The sequence below is a fragment of the Haemaphysalis longicornis genome, unplaced genomic scaffold, assembly GCF_048455015.1.
Source record: "Haemaphysalis longicornis isolate Haplotype H1 unplaced genomic scaffold, Haemaphysalis longicornis Haplotype H1 scaffold_1, whole genome shotgun sequence".
Classification (NCBI taxonomy): domain Eukaryota; kingdom Metazoa; phylum Arthropoda; class Arachnida; order Ixodida; family Ixodidae; genus Haemaphysalis; species Haemaphysalis longicornis.
The window spans coordinates 226,771,533-226,792,406 of NW_027526203.1; the positions used below are offsets into that span (position 1 = coordinate 226,771,533).

At 51.4% G+C, this 20,874-nt stretch overlaps 1 protein-coding gene across 1 annotated transcript in view; it reads left to right on the plus strand.

Moving 5' to 3' along the window:
* Window positions 1–19,344, plus strand: part of LOC144158035 (uncharacterized) — a 210,887-nt gene extending 191,543 nt beyond the window's left edge. The window contains exons 12-13 of the mRNA XM_077688715.1: window positions 9,116–9,466; window positions 19,072–19,344. Of these exons, the coding sequence (XP_077544841.1) occupies window positions 9,116–9,466; window positions 19,072–19,344 (624 nt within the window). The remainder of the gene's footprint in view (window positions 1–9,115; window positions 9,467–19,071) is intronic.
* The last annotated feature ends 1,530 nt before the right edge of the window (window positions 19,345–20,874 follow it).

Sequence of the window (20,874 nt, forward strand, 5' to 3'; positions counted from 1 at the left end):
ATTTCGAAGTGCGCGCCAGGAGCGCGCCAATCAGCAAGCGCCCGCGCCGACGCATCAAGGAATCCTGGGAAAAGGTGGCAGCACACTGGTCGGCCAATCAGGGAAGGCCACGCAGGTGACAAGTGGCGAGATGGCCATATAAGGACAGGGACGAAGCAAGAAGCCAATGGGAGTGCGCCACGGGAGAGCCCAGAGGGTATAAAAGCGGGGCGCACAAAGAGAAGGGGGAGGCAAGAAACCGAAGAAACCAGGAGGTGGCCGGAGCACGTGCGCTTCAACGAACGAGCCAGGGGGACGCGGCCAGGCCACCGACCACGCCATCCGAGCCTGGGCGGGAGCGGGCCGACTTCGCATCGGCACCGTCATCCTAGGTGCACCACGAACCTTGTCTTCGTGGCCCCAGCGGCATCGGTCGGGCACCAGCGGCCAGCGTCCACGCTCCGTCGACGTTCGTCTCGACGGCCCCGAAAGGCCAAGCCTACCTGAGACCTCCAGCGGCAGCGGGTACCAGGGGGTAGCCACCGAGGAAGCACGCCGCCGAAGGGATGACCGTGCGCGTCGAACACCGGCATCAAGGACATCCAGCGAGAGCGGCTACCAGGGGGTAGCCACAGAGGAAAGGAGTGAGGACGCGCGGAGCCCACACCGTCCAAGGAGTGACCGCGCGCATCGAACGCCAGCACTGAAGAAGCGAGACGAGGAAGGCTACCACCGAGTCACGGCCCCGCAAGGGTGCGACACGTCAGCGCCGACGACCGGGGTAGGCCAGTTTAATACGGACGTAGTCATAGGACACAACTAGGGAGTTGTGGTTTAGAGAGATCACCTAGAGGGTGATTGAATAAGTTGAGTCGGACTTATTGTGTAGAACGTTATTGTCGAGACTTTTGAGTTTTGATTTGAATTGTATATTGAGCTGTTAATTTAGGAGTTTGTATTTGAGTTGTGTTTTGGAAGTGTTAGATGTTTGAGTGTGTATCATTTGCGTGTAGTTTAATTATTGAGTGCTTTGCATTAGGGTTTTTGAGTGTGCATTAAATGGGTGTTTTGTCCAACTCGTCAACGGCTTCCCTGTGTCCATTTCTCCGAGCTGGTTAAGACCACCCCACCATCCGTTCGCGTGACAGTAAACAACACTGCCGAAGACGCAGCAATACGGCATCTTCGGACACACTTCTGCAGCTGAAATGCTGGAAAGCACCACTTTGAAGTCGCGAACGGCACACACTGCTTGACCACATGGCAGCAGGAGCACAGCACTTATAAGGAGCAGCGCCCAGAAGAGCCACACAGCGGACCGACGCCATTCGCGCGCCGCGTAAAGCAGGGAGGGCAAGCCGAGACTACCACAGTTGACCGGCAGAAAACGCGTAAGCAACAAAATGGCGGTGCCCATGAACCGTCGCAGTGTAAACAAGTGTCACGTGTTGCGGACCAATGATCACGGCGGCGGCATGGAACAATAGGAGAAAAGAGTGCCGATACTCTGTAATTTTATCTAGTGACACCAATAAACCCAGTTCATCCATATGGCCCGGCTGAATGCGTTGGATTCAAAAGAGATATACAATCAAACATTAAGTAATGCCTAAAGCTGGTTATGAAGAAAAGGGAAGTATTGAATTGTGCGCGTAGCAGGCGTCTTTTTTTATGAAAAGACGCAAGATTAGCAACGCACTTCGGTTTAAATGCGTGTGTACAAACGCCAAAGCATATTAGAGGGAACAACGGGATGGTTTCGCAGCATAGGCATTGCTTCGACTCGTAAACCACGAACTGCATGCTTAGCAAAACAGTCATTGATTTTAACGAGGAAGCATTTAATGCATAGTTTCTCTTTTCCCTAAGTATGCTCCGCTGTGACTCGGGTAGCCCTGAGTGACGAGGCAGCAATCGAACTCGCCACTACGTGTTGTTTACGCTCAGAGTATATATACAGAGAACTGAAGGACCCGCACCGGCGCCGTGTCCGCGACTACAAGCGTGAGGCGAGCAGCCAGATATGGAAGGAACACTTCTCTCGCCGAACACGACAAGTATACCCTCGGAGGGCGAAACAAACGAAAAAAAAGATCAGAGGGAGAGAGAACAACATCTTTATTGGCCGGCTAGAAGTTAATCAGGGGTACCAGCCTCCTGAAGGGGAGGCAGCGCCCTCGATTGCTGGCGTTGGAGGGCCTCCAGAGCAAACTGGACGGCCCTTCGTTGGGAGTCAAAGTCTTCCTTGCACACCGCACGAGCAAGGTGAGGAGGAAGCACATCCGTGGGTTCCGGGGTCACTGAGCATGTCCATAGCATGTGCGCCATAGTAGCGCGAGTAACACCACATAGCATACACACGTCACTGAGTTGTAGTTCGGGATGCACGTGTTTGGCCCACACCGGGGTCCACGTCGCGCGCACTTGTAGCTGTCTGAGGATCACTGCCTCTTGCCTAGAGAGGTTGGAGTGGGGACCTGGGTACTGTCTTCTGGTTTCTCTGAACCATCTCAGCACCTCTCCGTATGTGTTAATCGGGGTGAAGTCTTCACCGTCGCTGTCGTAGTTTTCCGCAGGAGGGGGAGCAGGACAGGCGTTGCGTCTAGTGAGCGCACGCGCCATCCGGTCCGCGTCCTCATTGCGGTTCGCTTCGGGTCCTACCATACCCATGTGGGCTGGGAACCATTTGATGCACACGCCCGTCGATGATGGTCTTAGGGCCCCGCACACCCTCACTACACTCGGATGTACTTTGTTCTCGGCGAAGCGCAGGACTGCAGTCCGCGAGTCACTTAGTATGGTAGTGCAGTTGGGGTTGGAGAGGGCCAGCGCTATGGCTAACTCCTCTGCTTGCTCGGTGGTAGATGCCACGATGCTGCCGGCCGTATAGAGCTCGCCAGTGGTGGCGGCGATGACGGCGGTCGCGTAGGTGTTCTTGCGGTCCGGGTACCTAGCCACGTCGACGTAGAAGGCCCCGGTGTCGGTGGAATGAGTGGCCGTAAGCGCTCGGGCTCTGGCGAGCCTTCGTTCGTAATTCTCTTCTGGGTTCATGTGGCGGGGGAGGGGGGCGACGTGCAACTGTCGGAGTAGCTCCCGCGGAAGCGGCAGCCAGTCCCTACCCTCCTGCAGCCTCGATTGATACCCTAGCCTTTTCAGTATTGCCCGGCCTGTTCTAGTTTGTGCGAGACGCGTGAGCTGTGCTGTCTGTTGAGCTTCGACGATCTCACCTAGTGTATTGTGCACGCCTAACCCTAGTAGCCGCTCGGTGTTGGTGTGATTATAGAGACCAAGTGCAGCTTTGTGCGCTTTGCGAATGAGTGCCTCTAATTTTCTGCGTTCTAGGTCGGTCCAATCATGGAAAGCCGCGACATAGGCCAGATGGCTGATGGCAAAGGATTGGACAAGCTTGAGCAGGTTGTGCTCTCTCATCCCGGCATACTTAGTTGAAATCTTCTTGATGAGACTGATGGCTCTTGAGACTTTGGAGTCCAATAGCTTTACTGTGTGACCGTTGTAACGAAGTTCCTCTATGTGGAGACCCAGAACACGTAGCGTGTGGACGCGTGGTATGGTAGTGCCGTCCTTTGTGCGGAGCTGTATGTCAGGTATGTGAGAGGCTCTGAACTTGCGACGCGGCAGTAGCAGAAGTAGCTCTGACTTGGCCGGAGAGCATTGGAGACCCGTGTCTTCTAGGTGCTCTTCAACCACGTCGATGGCTTGTTGCAGGGACGCCTCAATCTCGCCGTCACTACCCCCGGCCATCCAGAGAGTGATATCGTCTGCGTATATGGTGTGTTTGACCTTCGGGAGGGCACGTAGGCGTTCGGCCATTCCAATCATGACCAGGTTGAACAGTGTCGGCGAGATCACGGCCCCCTGCGGTGTGCCCGTACTCCCCAGTTTCTTGGTTGGTAGTTCCAGATCCCCTGCCACGATGGTGGTGGTGCGGTCGGTTAGGAAGTCTTTGATATAATGGAACGTGCGTTCTCCCATGTTGAGGCGCGATACTTGTTGTAAGATTGCCGAGTGGTGGATGTTGTCAAACGCACTCTTCAGGTCGAGGCCAAGTATCGCACGGTTATCCATTGGGCTTGTGGTCGTGGATGGTCTGTCAATGACTTCATGTTTGATGAGGAGCATGGCGTCTTGAGTGCTCAGTCCCACCCGGAAGCCCAGCATGGTGTCCGGGTAGAGGCCGTTCTCTTCGAGATAATTTTGCCATCGGTTGAGCAGCACGTGTTCGAGGACTTTTCCGACACAGGATGTTAGGGATATCGGACTAAGGTTCTCGATACTCGGTGGTTTGCCTGGCTTTGGGATGAGGACCGTTCGTGCCTCCTTCCACTTGGGGGGCAGCGTGCCACTGCGCCAGCGTTCGTTGAAGAACTTGGTCAGTGCCGTAAATGCCCCGTCGGTGAGGTTGCGGAGCGCCTTGTTTGAGACTCCGTCGGGTCCTGCCGCAGATTTGCTGTTGATCTTTTGGAGTACTGCCCGTACTTCCCATTCCTCAATGTCTGCGTCGAGCTTGGGGTTGGCATCCCCCGTGTAGCTCGGAAGAGGAGAGGTGGCGTTGCTGGCAAGTACTTGTCGTTGAGGCGCTTACAGACCTCTTCGTCCCCCAACTCCTTTCGTGCCTTGAGCAGGGTGCGTGCCAGGGTATACTGTTGTGTGCCTTTGGTCTGGCTATCATCCAGCAAGTGGCGGAGTAACCACCACGTACGGCTCTTGTGGATCTGACCATCAGCCTCTTGGCAGATTGCATGCCATTACTGGAGACATAGCACAGCACAGTGCTTCTCGATTTCGCGGTTGAGCAGGGCGATGCGCTTGCGGAGTTTACGGTTATGACGCTGCTTCTTCCATCTCTTCTTCAGTGAGTCTCTGGCTTCGAGTAGGTGTGCTAACCGGCTGTCCATGTTTGGCATGTCCTCGCCGGTCTCTATCTCTGTAGTAGCCTGCTGTGCTTCGGTGAGAAGTGCCTCTGTCCACTCTTCGATGTCGTCGATGTGACTGGGTATGGTCTCAAGGCTGGCACGGAACTTGTTCCAGTCCGTGAGCTTTTGCTTGCGTGGAGGAGCAGCATGACCGTTGAGAGGGATGATGATCTCTATGATGCAGTGGTCGCTGCCAAGTGTTTCCTGGGTGTTACGCCACCGCACCTTCGTAATGTTGCTGAATGCAAGGTCTGGGTTGGAGTCCCGCTTTACTGATGTGCCATGCCTCGTAGGGGTGGATATATCGTTGATGAGGTGATAATCGGCGTTCTGGGTCTCCTCCAGGAGATTCCGGCCCTTCGCGGTCGTGCGCTGGTATCCCCATGCAGTGTGTTGGGCGTTGAAGTCGCCACAGATGAGTGTAGTATTGTCTTTCGCCAGCTGCTTGATCTTGCGGATGAGGGTACCGTATCGTTGTGATGAATACTTGGGTTTGGTGTAGATGTTCGTGATGTAAATGTGCTCTTTATGCCTCTTGCCCCTCTTGCTGACGACCACCTCGATCGTGAGATGCTCCGTGTTCGTCGTGCGCTTGAGATCGTGTTCTAGGTAGAATAGTCCCTTCTTCACCAGGGTGCATACTCCTCCCCTGACCCGTGCCCACTTCTCTGTGGACTTGGGGACTGAACTGGCGTAGGAGCGGTACCCTGGTATGTTCGGGGAGGCTTCACAGTGTGTTTCCTGCAGGAGGATGATTTCCGGCTGTTTTGTAGCATGCTTGATAGTTTGGATAAGTGCTGCCTTCTTGCCGTGAATCCCATTCATGTTCCATTGCCATACCGTAACTTCTGTCGGTGGTGTCGAGGTCATCATGGATGGGTGTCTGGACGGTGTTGTGCTGCCAGGCAAAGCTTCTGGAGTGTTTCCTGTATTTGGGAGAGAATCTTCTCTATGTTGGAGACGCGGACAACGAGGTCTGCCACTGTTGCTTCCAGGGTCGGCAGCCTCTTGTTGGTAGATTCGACGTGTTGATTGTGAGCCTCTTCTAGCCACGTAATCCTTTCCTCCACACTCCGGCTGGTGCGTCTATTGGTGAGGAGGGCCCTTCGCTTCACTCTAGGTTCCAGCTCAACACTTAGGGTGCTGTCTTTCTTTTCGTCGTTAATTGTGTTACACGCTGTGGGGGGGCTGTGCTCTGGTTGATCTTCTACTATGGGTTACGGATCTTCCTCTTGCGGGGGTGATGGTAGTTGCATGACAGAAGGTTGTGCTGCCTGCTTGTGGTCACTGATCAGGAGCAGTTCGAATTTGCGATTCATCTCTTCCATCCTTTCCCGCAATCTCGCGTTCTCCCCGCGCATTTGTTGTAGTTCCGTCTCGAGTTGCTTAACTCTAGAATCCGCGGCGGTGTTTTTAGGGCTGGATTGCCGAGCAGTTGGCCCAGCAGCCACCGTGGCCCATGCCTTGCCTGCGCGTTGCATTGTCTGGCGGTTCACATTGTTCGCCGCTCCGCTGCTAGCATTTGCCTTGACGTCACCATTGATGTCCGTCCTCTATGTATTAGCGCGCGCTCTTGGCTGCAGTTGCGGGAAATTTTCCATGGTCGGCGGCGGCAGCTGTTTCACCGCTCCCGACCTTTGCCGCTATTTTTCCCAACGTCGTTGTGTTACGACATGAGGTGTCTTATAACGGTTGCGGCAGCCCGTGGTTCCAGTGGGGTGAGCCCCGTTGCAGAGCTTGCATCGGGGTTTGCACGTGGCTTCGTGCGTTAGGCCTGGCTTAGGCTCCCCGCACGCAAAGCACACTTTGGTCTCCGGGAAGGGGCACACATCTGCTCGGTGCCCCAGTTTACGGCAGCAGCGGCAAACTTCGTGGTGTTGCCTATAGAGGCTACATTTCACTATCATGGCTCCATATTTGACAGTGTTGGGGACCTTAGTACCTTCGAAAGCGACAATAATTGTCGTGGTGTTACCTATTCTGTGGGCCTCTAGGGCGAGCGGATTCGCCTCGTTAACGATATTGGCCTGGAGGTCTTGGTGCGTTTCGGAGAGGTCGATACCCCTGATAACTCCTTTCGTAGTTCCATTAGGTGCGGAGACGTACGCAAAGGTCTCATGCACGGTGTTACCGATCTGCAGCTGCTTGATTTGAACATATTTGCGAGCGTGGTCCTCACTGGGCGTGCTGATTATGATAATATTCTGAGTGGGATTAGTACATATGGTGTCTATTCTAGACTCCTGCATGGTGATTCCTACAGCTGAGAAGATGGCCGTCATGAGGCGAGTGGCCTCCATCCTAGCTACATGTAGCCCTCCACGTGGTCGGATTATAATCTTAATGTCTTCTCTCGGTAGCGAAACGGGCATGCGAGATGCCTTGCTGATTTTGGCGGTAACCTGCTTTACGAAACGCGAGGTGCGTGTAGGCTGCGAGGCTGCGGAGGTAAGGACTGGCTTACCTGTGGGTTCCTCGGCATGCCGGCGTTGTAACTTCTTGCCAGCTGTAATCCAGCCGTCGTTGTCCGTAGGTGAGGCGTCTTCGCCGGCTACGATGGCGAGCGTCCGGCCGTCTTCGTGATTTAGCATAATCGTTGCTGCAGTAGGGTCCGTGCTCGTGTACATAGTGGGTCCCTCGAACTCCATGTCCGCCGCGGTGTCGGCAGCCGGAGCGAACGAATTTGAAGCGTCTGCCATGCAGGCCGACGATGAGGAGGTGGGCGCCGGAGCCGGAGGTGCGCGTGCTAGTAGCACGCGCCCATGCACAGCCAGGCGGACGTGATCAGGCCGGTGCGGCGAGGAGCTGGTGGAACCGAGCTGGCGCTGAAGGTCAGGCTTAGCTCCGCGGCGGCGTGGTCGTGAGAGATAGATGTTTCTCTCGGGCGTAAAAATCACGGGAGAGTCAGGGAACTCACTTTTCAGGGTCCCGGAAGGTTAAAATTCGTTGAGGTGGTTCAGTTGTCCGGTGTAGAGGCGCACTAATTGAAGAAACATGGTTTTGTTCGGAGCTGATGCGCAGGGCGTTCGAACAGCTCGGCCACCTGGTGGCGGGCCTCAAAAAAGATCAGCAAATTAGCTTTCGCTCTATTCATCTAAATTGACATCATGTTCAGCATGGCACCCAATGGGCAGGCAAACCATGACTCCGAGCTAGCAGTCATGCGCGTATAAAGTGTGAGCCGGGCGAAATCGAGATCGCGTGAAGCATTCTTAGTACAACAGAAATTAGCGAACATTTGCCGCGTCGACGTATAGCAGACGATGGAAAGATGGCACTTGCACTTTACGGGAATGGCGTGAGAAAAGCTGGGCAATAGCACGCTTTCTTCATCTCTAAAGGTGACACGGGGAGTCGTAGAAAGCGCGGAAAATAAGTAGAAAACTTTGCATCGCTTTTTTCAGCATTATCATGTTCTTGAACGAAGCAATATTCCGCCCAGATGTCCTTGAAAACGTACCGTCAGGACTGGGTGAGTTTGTTGAACATGTTGAAAACGTGTCGTAGGATCTGTTTAAAAGTCCGGCTGAAACTAGAGGGTTCACGCACCGCACGGTTAACTAAAGCACTGCGCTATCAGCCGGCCGCTCCTGTGGTTTAAGTGACATTCAAGGATGCCGTTATGTACGACTTTCGGCTGCCGTTACAGGTAGCTGAAATTAACGCTTAGGCCACCATTACTTCACGCCTCATACGAAGGTCTAGCTTCCGCACGTATACCCACGATTTCAACTGGACTTTTTTTGTAACTGGATGGATGGAAACAGACGAGAAAGCAGAAGCGCACAGGCACACACATTCTTGGCATGTGGCCGAACCATATTGGCACCATTAAAAGTACAAATATTTACTTTTGCTGCTGAACATAATATTGGTAATTGGCAAACGTTTTTCAGCAGCCAGGCCAACGATTTTCGAGGGATGTCAGGTTGGTTACTTTCCGTTTTCCCGCAAGGCTAACACCGGATACGTTACACTTGCCGTCATAAGTAATTGGAACAAACATTTGTGAATATCCCAAAATATTTGTCTTACTGGCTTTATGATAGCCATTACCGCTTCATAGGAAGCTTCTCATATGGGGGTCTACTTTAAACGCACACCAAAGCAGCCAGGCAGTTCCAGGAAGAAGAAATTGCTGTAAATTTACGAGACCCTGTTCTAGTAACTTTTGACGGCACCTGTACGTCTTTGCGCTGCAGAAGGTGAAATCCGGCACCCCAGCGGAGGCATCCCACGTGCTGGAGGGCGACGTGATCGTGGCTGTGAATGGTAAGGACATCGCGGGCAAGCCTATTGCCGAGGTCCAGCGGATGATGCAAGCGAGCAGCGACACCCTCGTGTTGACCGTGCTGTCGTCCAGCGCTTTCCGCCTGCTCGAGTGCCGCCGAGATATGGACCAGGTCCTCAGAGCTGCCGGCAGGGATACGCTTCGGCTCAGGGCTCTCAAGGCAGCCTGCGGGGGCAGCGGCAAGTACGGCTTCAAGACCTTCGGAGCCAAAGCGTGGAACAATGAACGGAGAATTTTCCAGTACTGGCACGTCGTTCAACAAGTGCGTACTGTTTTTTTATGCAGAAAGAAGATAGGTAAGCTGCGGGGAGGACTCTTGTCACGGCAGCAATTAAAGTGCGACGGATCAATCTTGATTAGTGAGGTGGTGAAGGTTTTTTTATAGCGGGTAAAAGCTCCCGGACACTTGCTTAGTCGGCGTTACTATACTCGTTGGCTCCGTGGTCAAAGGCACCCGATTAACGAGCTCGCACGAAGCGAGACTCTCCTTTCTCCGTCCCAATTCTCACACCAAACACTCGCGTTTCTACCCAAAACCAAGGCTTAGTGCTGGACAAGAAACAAGGGAGAGCGAGAAGAACAGCGCTGCCAGCTCATGTTGCATGCTCATAGGCCACAAAATCATTTCCAATCGTGGTTGTATGCACAAACAGTCACATGCCCATATACTCGCTAATAAAAATCTCAGCAGCTGGGCTTCACCGCAACACTCCAGAACGACCCGTCATCGCGACCAAATGTGCTAATTTGCGAATGACGAGGCCTGTCATACGATTACAGCAAAAAACAGTATCTCCGCTGCATCTGTGCTGTGAGAACAGTACAAACACTATTTTTGTTGCTCTAATAGCATGCTGGACCTCGTCATTCGTCAAATTTGCACATTTGGTCGCGATGATGGGTCGTTCTGGAGTGTTGTCGTGAAGCCCACCTTCGACGATTTTTAGAGGACTCTCTTCCAATCTCGCAGTGCGAAGGCTTCAAATACAGCAATGAAAAGGTTGAAACGAACCAAAAGAAAAAGAAAAGGTTCTGGAGACAACCCTACATGCCCCGAATTGATTTCAGAAAACTACAAAATTAAACAAAAAGCAATAAGTTTTGAGAGGGCTTAACATACGTCCACCCATAACAAATTGCGCCGAAGCTCCTTACACAAATTCCATCGCATTCATAGCTGAATCGTCGTCGGTGCGCTCTGTTCAGGCGACTTGATCAAATCTGCGCGCTTTAATCACGCAGAAAGCAGTTGTGCGCAGCTGTCGAGCTGAGTTTTCTTGTTTTGTTTTTGTTGTGTTGGGGGCAGCTCGCATCAGCGCGAAAAATATTTTTTTGTAGCTCGTCTTTATTCTGCTTTTAGCTCCAATTTAGATTCCAAGTTTGAACCTAGAGAGCGTCTTTTTATCATTTTTTTAATGCGAAAAAGTTATGTGCCCAATGAGGAGAAATATCCGGTTTTATCTGTCGGCGCTGAGATAAAATCCAAGTGCCTCTCATAACAACAACAACAACAACAACAACAACAAACCCCATGCCAGGGACAGAAACTGAACGCATGGTCATGCAGTGACAGGAAAGTGACCCTAGTAGTGCTCCACGCTACACATTATGAAACACGTCTTACCTTAAATTCGAACGAACGAAAAGGGTGCAAAAGGAAACAAAAAACACGAAACGAACCCGAATTCGGTTGAATGATCATTCGTTGGCAATAACTAGGGGTAACCTCCCCCTAGTCCGGAAACCGGAGGGAGACCGGAGACCTCCCCCTCCGGAAATGTTCAGTCACGGGAGGAATGATGCCTGCGGTTAATTGTTTTCGTGTGGATAAGCTGCGCACCAACCACATGCGGCTTCAATGTTTGTTGTCACCATGAATATGCGTATCTGCCATTTTGCGATTTCAGTGGGGAAAAATGAACAAAACAATCGAAAAGTTATGTGGGGTGCGACGTCATCTCGAAGTCCTTGTACTTTCAGTTAGTATAAATTTCTTGTTTTTCCTTTTTTAGTTTTTCATTTTAATTCTTGCTGTTTTCTTTGCTCTCTCCTCCTTTTACGTTTTCTTTGCCTCTTTTAACGGGGCCTGCCCCTCTTCCCCCTCCCCCCCCCCTCCCGAAATGATATCGTGCGTACAAAACTGCCCCTGACGGACGACCAATCTATTGACATTCATAGCATCTATCCACAGTCGCTGTAAGTGCCCTTAGTTTTGCGCATGCACTCTAAGAAGTCCCTGTAAGTAGTCTTCACCACAGCGCTCCAGAATGAGCGATCGGAGTGGCCAAGTGCAGGTTCGGGGAAAGACGAACCCCAAAATATTATTAGACTAAAAAAAGTGCATGTGCGCTGGGACAACAGGAAATGCGTGAATGGCCTTCTGCATTGCGCAATGTCCCTGCGCAGATGTCCCTTTTTACTCAAAGCGAATGCTCGGCCACGTCATTCGCTGAATTCACACACTAGGTAACTTCGATTGGCCATTCCGAAGCATTGTAGTGAGGACACTTTACGGGGACGTCTTAGAGTGCACATGAGAACACGAAATGAAATTGATGGCGATCCAACGCATTCGGTGGTCGAATGAACTATGGGAAAACATTAGCATCAAACTCGGGGACAACTTGAGAACGACAACAGAAGTTGGCCCTGCGTGTCATAGCCGCAGCCGGCTTTTACTCCGCGCGGCGCAAGAAGTACTTTACTGCGAGTATTTTGAACGTGGCGTGGGTCGGTTCTGGGATTTCTCGCCCTTAATCTGCTTTTAAATTCTTGAAGCGACTGCAAAAATACTAGGTGTGAAAAAGAAGAAGATGTTACGCATTCAGCGCAATCTCGTTTCAAAAAACGCCCGCGCGTTGACATCCGGGTCTGTCGCTTCGGCGGAGTGATACTCTACGCGAGCTATTACCGTTCTTCAATTTCACCCGAGTATAGCTTCCGAGCCGAATGAGTAGCCTGGACAGCGGTGGCGCGCTGCGCGTACCTCGTCCTGCCATTACTGCTGCCCCGTGGAAAAAAAGCACCTGTTCATTGGGCTTCTTAATGAAGTGATCGGCCGCTAACTTAACAAAACTATAGGGCGTGTTTTGCACATCGCATAGTTTATGTAACAAACATTTCAATACGATGAGGCGCACCGATAATGAAGCGGATTCGAATATGTAGCGGCTTTTCCACGGCGTTGCTAAAACGTTTCTTCGACATGGCACGGCTATGCACATATTTATAAGCTTTGTGTGCTAGTGCTTCAAGCGGTACCAGTCGCGCCCCCTTTCAGGCAGGCGTAGCAGCTCGTTTTGCTTGTCTGGCTAACGCCGGCGAAGTATCAAACCATGTATGTTTGCCGCGAAGGCTTATCATTGTGAGACGGTTGCAAAAAATGCATTTTTGTTTTCTGTTTCAGTCGAGGATACAATAACAGTTACGCAAACGCAGCATTAAACTTTTCGAAATGTGAAGCTTTATTATTTTTCTGAAAGTTGAAGCATGCGCAGGATTATCTACATTAAAGCTGTACGGGTCCACTGTGATCAGGAGTGCTTTTCAAAGTTTCATTTTTTTTATTCTGGCATTCTTTAAGCGAAAGAGCCGGATTAAACATTATGTAATTATGCGCCTAGTTATACGTCTTACATCAGTTGTGTCAGACTAGCTAAGAGGCCTCATCAGAGATTGAATATTGAGATGGACAGTTCTATGCGGCGCTGTTTAAGAGCTGATCGGTACATGGGCTGCCTCGGTTGTCTCCTTTTTTTTTATCAATCACATTTCGTAAAACGTGTTCTCGCTGTTTACCATCCTAAAAAAAAAAAACATGTTACGACGTCTAATTTTGAAGCAAACTGTCAATAATTTTGCTTGTGAAACACGTGTCATGCTCATTTTTAATGCCTTTTTGGTCAGTGCTGCCCTCAATCGTCAACGGAAGAATTAAAATGCACCAGACGACGGAGAACTCTCTTTTCTTTGTGTTATCGCTGCCAACACACAAAATAACCCGTCCGAGGATGTACAGGATGTCCGAGAGTTTGTGCGCCAATGGAATATGAATTTTCGTATGTGATAAAACGGGATGCGAAATCTTAACTGCAATACTCGAAACGGTGGATAAAAGATAAACTTTTCGTGTTGTTTTTAAATTGAACAACAAGTTTTATAATTTCTGATGTCGTACAGCATAGGAGCTTCAAAATTGCTCCTACACCCTACTCCCAGTTCAACGTCGCCACAATGAACTCGATTGACGAATCCATGCGGCCAGCAATGAAATATCGGCGAATGGCAGTCGAGCATACAATATGGCGCAAAAGTTCGGCTTGTGCTGTTTCATCGCTGATTGCTAACATGACCAGTACTTGCATGTTCCACCGGGAATGTTCTGCATGGAGGAATGTTTCAAATAACCCAACAATTTATTCAATGTAACGTTGACGGAGGTGTGAAGCTACATACAAAGAACCCGAACTTGAAAATGGCTGTGGATATTTCTGTAATAATAAGCCGGGAAAGCAAGAGTAATTGGTGTCAGCAGTGACGCCCCGTTTTCAGCGGGGAGAAGGGAAGGGTGTATACCAGCTCCTAATACCGCCTACGCTCTTCCCATCCCGCGTGTCAGTGACTCCCCCCCAAGCCTTTCGCGTATACTATTCTAGGACGCAACGGTTTAAGTTCCGGGGATGAGTAGGACGACCGAGAGTAATTATTTCACCTGGTATTTAATACAACTAAAATGCACGAAACTTGTCGTTCTTAGTTAAAAATTAATTTAATTAACTAATTCGCTCCAAACACGCCCCCCACAATCAATGGCGGCCTGCGCGGAGAACATGGCAACAACAAATCCGTGTATGGTGCTGCTTCTGGCTGTTTGCGTGAAGAGACCACGCCGCTGCGCGATTGCACTACCCCACGTTTCAGCCTCGACGTTGCATATGGCCTCAAGAAAGGTTTCTCTGTTTTGTTTCCAGCTGAATCAACCAGGCATAGGCTTGTGCACATGTTTCCGCGAGCTTTCAAACCTTTCCCAACCACACGGCACCTACGCTCCTCATCCGGGCCACGACGTTTCTGGGGACCGTCGGACGGCCTTTCAATTTCGTGTAGAACTCCCACATACTCGCTGGCGTACCTCTCAAAATAAACTGCAAGTTTTTAATTCTCCCGAGAACGTCGAGAAACACGCAGTACTCGCATCGGGCTGCTGTGCTGACCCCACATGCAAGATTCCGAACGGACAAAATATGCGTGACCATGCGTCAGGTGGCGCTGGCAGTTCGTAGCCAGTAGAGTTCCTGTATATCGCGTAGCGCGTCTGATTGCCACATACCGCGGGTTGCGCCTTTTGACAGCGAAGCCCGCTTTCAGTGCTGAGCACAAGACACCGTTTTCAGTGAGTTCGGCTCAAGTGACCGGTGACGTTTGCGGTGGCGGCGGCAACGGCGGCCGCTCAGCTGATAAGCAGCCGACTATCTCCGCAGTCGCACTATCCCACACATGGAGGAAAAAAAAGCTTAGGAGAGGCCCCCAGCTATCCCCGCGCATTGGCAAAAGTGTGGAGGAAGTCACGTGCTTTCGGCGGCCATTGGAAGTCGCGTTAGCAACGGCGTCCTAGCAACGGCCCGCCCGCCGTTCGCCAGTCATGGAGGAAAGGCAGCGCCTGCCTTGTCGTCCGATTGCGAAGATTGCTGCTTCGCTTTGCTGCGCTGTGGTCTTGCAGAACTAGAAAAAGGATGCTGAGAGTTGCGACAGCTGCGCTGATGTGAATATGTCATTCAATTTCTACTTGCAAGTGCACCTTCTACCGCGTCAAGCTTTTGCTTCGGTCACGATCACGACGCGGCTATCGAAGTGTAGATATCGTGAACGCGCCGTCCCGTCGTACGCGCGGACACCCGTCAAGTAGATTTTCGGGAAGTGATACACGGTGTGCAGTGCGTAGTCGACTTGCAACCGAACGATTCGCAACTGAATTTTTTGGTTATCGCCGGTGCATGTAGTTTGCTAGGCCGGCGATGCGCGGCAGTGCCTTTGCAATTGTTACAAGGTAGATTACCGGTTGATATAATTCCATCGTCCTATTACCTTGGTAGGTGTCCGTCTGTTGACTGGAAGAGTGCTGGATCTGGAAACTGTATCTTTTTTTTGTGGTCTCGCTCTGGATTTCGCTTTTCAATGCTTCAGATTGCGAGGTTAGTCTATGAACGTTTGCAGCTCATATCACCTTGAATTTATTGACACGTAGACAAGTTGAAACTTGGCGAAAAAAAGTGTATTGACGCCACCCACCCTCTTCTTTTTTTTTTTTGCTCGATAAAACGTTTTGCCTCCTCCTCCTCCTCCTTCGCAAAAAATTCTATCGAAGGCACGCGAACACCGGTAAAAACATTCCACAATTTTGTAGCTTGAAATCTGCATGAAGTGCTGCTTACCTATATATATAGAACGGACGTTTAATTGACTAGTCATATCTGGGATTGCGAGTGAAACACTTTCCAGTCCGGTAGCCGCACGGCGTTCGCCCACTGTTTGCGGCGTTCTCCATCGCTTGGGAACCTATAAACGGCGGCGATTGCAAACAAAGGATGAATGCACACCAGTGTACAGCAATATTAGTCAGCGGAATGATGCATTCACCGGTGGAAAGTGATGCCCAATTCCTTGGGTACCGATCGCGACTTGCAGCCTGGCACCGAGGATTGCGGCATTGTTAGAGCGAGCCGCTTCGCAAAACTGCTGCGGCCACACTGAAGGGCGTGTAACCGCGCGTTTAGGTTCACAGTCACGCGCTGCAAAACGGCCTTCTACCTGCCTATCTGCTGATTTCCGCCGGCTCGGCGCTGGCAGATGCAGGTGCAGACGACAAGAGAGGCGATGCAGGACGGAGGAGGCGGAGAAGGTGCACCGAGAGAGAGGGAAAAAGAGTCCGCCATTCGACTTACAAAAATGGCGTTTCCGGCTGCGCTGGGTGTGACGTCAGGGCCTATCCTAAGCTTTTTTTTCCTCCATGATCCCACAGCTCGCGGCACGCGCATGCGCCGACTCCTTCCCGCCGCTGCCACTGGCGCGGCGGCTCGTATACACTGTTGTGCCAGAGCGCCTGGCCCACCTGGCCCAAATACGTTGCCCGAGGCGACGCGCCGACAGCGAGGCTATGTCACGCCTCTCCCTTTCGTCGCTGCGGCGCCACCGAATCCCGCATCTCGAACGACCAAATAAGGGAATGTCGCTAGCCTGGAGGCGAGGTCACGGAGACGGCGGGGGCATCGCCCTCCCTTTCCCCATTGGCGGCGCCGCTTACTCACCGCCTCTCTACCATTCGTCGGAATTCAAACTTCACGCAGCGAGAGCCCTGATTGGAGCTATTCGAACTTCTCGGGGCCACAACGAACTTCCCGGGCTATAAAAGAAGTCCGGAGACTCTCATCGTCGGCATTCCTCGGCGGCTTCTCTCCGGCACCAGTCTCTTAGGAGGCATCGAGTGAAAGGGTGCTGTCGCCTTTGTGCGAGTCATGTAACGTTTGCTTACCCTGCACATACTGTATATAAATGTTACTTCAACTCTTCGTCGGCTCGAGGACCTCATCGCTCTGCTCTGCGCCGCGTCGATAGCGGACGGAGCAAGGCAACGTCGCTACACCTCTGACTGCGCTCGGATGGCCAGTAGCAACAGTGGTGGCAGCGGTGGGATGGGCGATTCCCAACATCGGTGACGTGCAAAAAGGCGAGTCACAACCACAGAACAGGGATGATTTTAGAGAAGCAAAGGTCTAGCTTTGCCTGTAGTACCAGAAAAAGCGTAGTGGCGGCGTCGTGAACTACCGAGTAGGCCCGCTTGATGGCGCTGTAAACACGGCGTTGTAAACATGGCGGATGCTTTTTGCACAGGCCGCTTGAGCTCCTTAATAACATGGCTGCCCTCGCACGGCGGCCGCCGGCTCGCTGCTCCACGGCCGGACTCGACTCTCCTCCTCCCGCGCGAGAAAGGAGCGTCGAGTCCGGCCGTGGCTGCTCCTGCTGGTTCCTGGCTGGCACGCTGGCCGCGTGTTTACTTGCGCTGCGCTAGTGAAGTGATGTTACGCCATGTGACCAGATGGCCTCGACTGGCACAGACCACAGTGAGCAGCAAGTGAGAACAAATCGTTTATTGACATCCGCAAGTTTACAGAGGCCAGGACATCATTTCATTTCGATCGCTGCAATTGTACGTCGCTTTCGTGACATTTTTTTTTGCCATAACAACTCGTTCACTTGCGCTAAGATTTCGAACGAAGGGCACAAATGAGGCATTGACGGCGACAACGGTTTCGTTTGCACCGTCTTTCTAGCGGAGTGCATAACACTCACCTTCTGTTAGAAGAATAAAATATTCTGGCCTCGACAGCTGTCTTCCGATGCGGAATTTCCCACATTTGTCACTCCACAAGCACTCAATTCCCGTGTTTTGCCAGTCCTCTCAACAACTGATGGACGCAAAAGCACATAACAGCAATAACAGTCACGAAACCGGTGCTCCGCGCACATTGAAACGGTCGGCCGTTGCAGCGGTTTCAATTTGAATTGGCGGCTTTGTGGTTGCGAATTCAGAAACGAGGTGGTGCACCAATCGGCTGTTCGTAAAAAGTTGCGTACATTTTTGCTCAACAGATGTTTGATGCGGAACTTGTTAATAATATTTTTAAACAACACATTGCAAGCGAACTGTGTTGGCTCTTTGAGTCACGGAATGAATGTTTTGCATTCTATACCAAAAGTAACCTTTCGCTTGCGCCGTCTGGCGGACTTGATGGTCGAAAAGTGCCCTGTATGTTGGTCACGTGGGGCGTCGATTTTTACGCCGCCTATAGGGAAACCAGGGAACGTCCAAGCTTGAGAGGCCTGTCACAACCTGGGAGCAGCGCTGGGAAGGTCATTCCCAATAACACGCGTAACGGGTGGCTTTCCCGCACGACTTTAGAACTCCAGATGGCGGATGGACGCGCAACTCTGCTTCCCTAGGGGAGCTACATACGGGAACTTTAGTAACCAGTAGAGTTCCTCTATCCAGCTCCCGTATGGAGCAATATAGAGGAAATTTAGCAGCTGCTGGCGCCGCCGTAAAAGCGCACGAGGCCTATACGGTTCTACCAGTTTGCCTGTACAAACGGGGCTCCTCAGAAGCCCTTCTTACGAGTAGCCGTAGAAATAGATCGAAAGAGGTCGCTGGAAAACGATGCATTTTTTGTACTTTTCCTCGTTGTCTCGCAGCTCTGGAACACACACACTATCCCTGAGATGGACGCTTGTCAACTTAGCGCCCGAAAATAGGTTGGGTTCACAAGGCAAGTAGTGGTTTCGCCACTATGTGACACGACTATGCGGAACGTATTCTGAAAATTTTTTAAAGGCACGTCTAAAGAATAGAGCAACTCGGCTCAGATTTTGAAGTACCGGACTGGAAAAAATAGTGTAGTGCCCTTTCTAGTAATCTTTTGAGAATAACTTATGCAAAGAGGAAAATGTGACTGATTCGATCGTAAAACCAAAACCACGGCTGCGCGAGCGAAATGTTCAAGGAAAATGAGTTGCTTGACCAGCAAAATGTAAACATTCTTACCCCCCCCACCTCTCCCATGCCTCCTAGAAATCTGCGAGAAGCCTCTCATACTCTGAGAAACCCCTCACCGCCTGGCAACGACGCGTGAGTTTCATGTCAAAACGGATTAGCCGTGACCGAAATGTGGTCCAAATACGATGGACCAGTTTTGTGGCTGCCGAGGAAGCGTTTCACGCGCCCAGCGCCTCTTGCCAAAGTGGGTGGCCACAGTATTGGCAGTGGCTGGTTCTAGGCTCCCGATCATCGAGCCCTACTCTCAATTATCGGTGCAGGTTGGTGACGTGCGCGTTGTGACGCCTAACAAGAAGTTGTTTCCGGGTGACATGCTGGTCGTGGTGGACGGCGTTCCGGTGTACAACATGGACCAGAAAGACGTCAGGGCGGCCCTAGCCAATGGCGGTGATGAGATTAACATCACCATCGCCCCCATGTCGCCGCTCCGGATGAGGAGGCCATCGTTCACGAGGCTGCACGAGACGGTCATGACGGACGCCAATCTACCCGAGCCATCGGGCAACGCACAAATTCCGGCTGCGGCCCGCTGAGCACGCCCCACCCAATCGCTTTGAAAAACGCACGAACTGAATTCGTGTTTGCGTTCAAGCTCGAATGGCTTGAACGTTTGAACTGTAGAAATGCCATAGCGTAACGTACCGTTTACATTTAAGGCGGACTTTGGAACACCTTCCGTGTGCGACTTCCGGGTGTCCCCAAATAGAATGCGCGCGATAGGCTTGCGCTAGCGTACTAATAAAATAACGATACAGAAAACAATGCTTAAAGTTCGGTTGTACGTTCTGACAGGAAATTTATTGAACCCGTTTGCATATAGCGGCAAGATATTTATGGTTATCTTCGACAGGACTTGATTTTCCGTGTAGGTGACTTCAAAGTTTTTTCCCCGTATTTGTTAGTATTATTTTGACGGCTGATGTCGTGAAATAAAAATACTATAAATAAATTCGCGTCGTTTCATTTTTGTTGGCTTATAAAATGCGCGATGGACCTGCTGCATTGGGAAGTTTTACAGCGGAGCTCTATTACGCTACCCTCCCATAAATTCCGTCTGCCCAGTACCCGAACGTCCCAGCACCCACAGGGAAAATGAAAAAAAAAAAAAGTGAAACGCGGTTGGTTGTGTGCAGAAATAGAACTGGCTGCTCCAGATAGGAGCTGAGGGATTTACTACGGTGCTATCCCCCCCCCCCCTTCTCCGATGCGTGCGGCGTTATAAGTGAGCGTTATGGCACGAGAGCAGAGCAAGTGCACTCCCACCAAGGGGAGCCTTGATTCTGGAGAAGCTTTCGCTTCAAGTGCGTCCAGTCGGCCTGTCCAAGTATTTCCAACAAAAGACACAGAAACGAAAGCGAACACACAGGAGCAAACACGATGTAGAAGTAAAAAGTATTTGATAAGTATTGCTAAGCTTTCGTCTGCAAAATCATGAAAGCAGATTTAAGTGCCCGGGGAGTTTGTACGGCGAAGCTGACCATGGCTATACTCGGATACAAGTCAAGAAAAAAGGGGCGTCGCCTAATCCCCCACTTCCACCACCCCCTTCCAGCCAATAGTGCCGCTCTATCAAGGTGACGTCGTGGCCGACCGCATTGCACCTGCGGGCAGCACTCGGAGCCACGCTTTCCTTAATGCGTCCGTGCCGAAAAGTAGTTCGTAAGGGCGCCTTCACTTTGAGCGGAGATAAAAACCTTAGCTAAAATTTTTTTATGTGCCCGTTTTAATGCAATGCGTGAAAGAATTTATCGTCAGCTGCAGTAGCGAGTTTCAATTATATTCCTGATGGTGAATTTCTGCTCTTCCGGGTTTTCCCTCAGCCGCTTGCTTCTGGCAGCTTCTGGTTTTATGCATTGCCGGCCCCATTTCCCGCCATGGATCCCGAAGAAGTCGCATCTGAATGTGCTTCATCGTTCTCGACTGAGAATTGTGGTGCGTTGCCATCTACGCCACGCCGATGGTACAAGAAAAACAAAAGCGGCCGTGTCATCTGCAGCTGCGGACGGGAGATGATCCGGAACGCGTACGTTCGTTTGCGGCATCTTCACCCAGAGCGCAGCGTT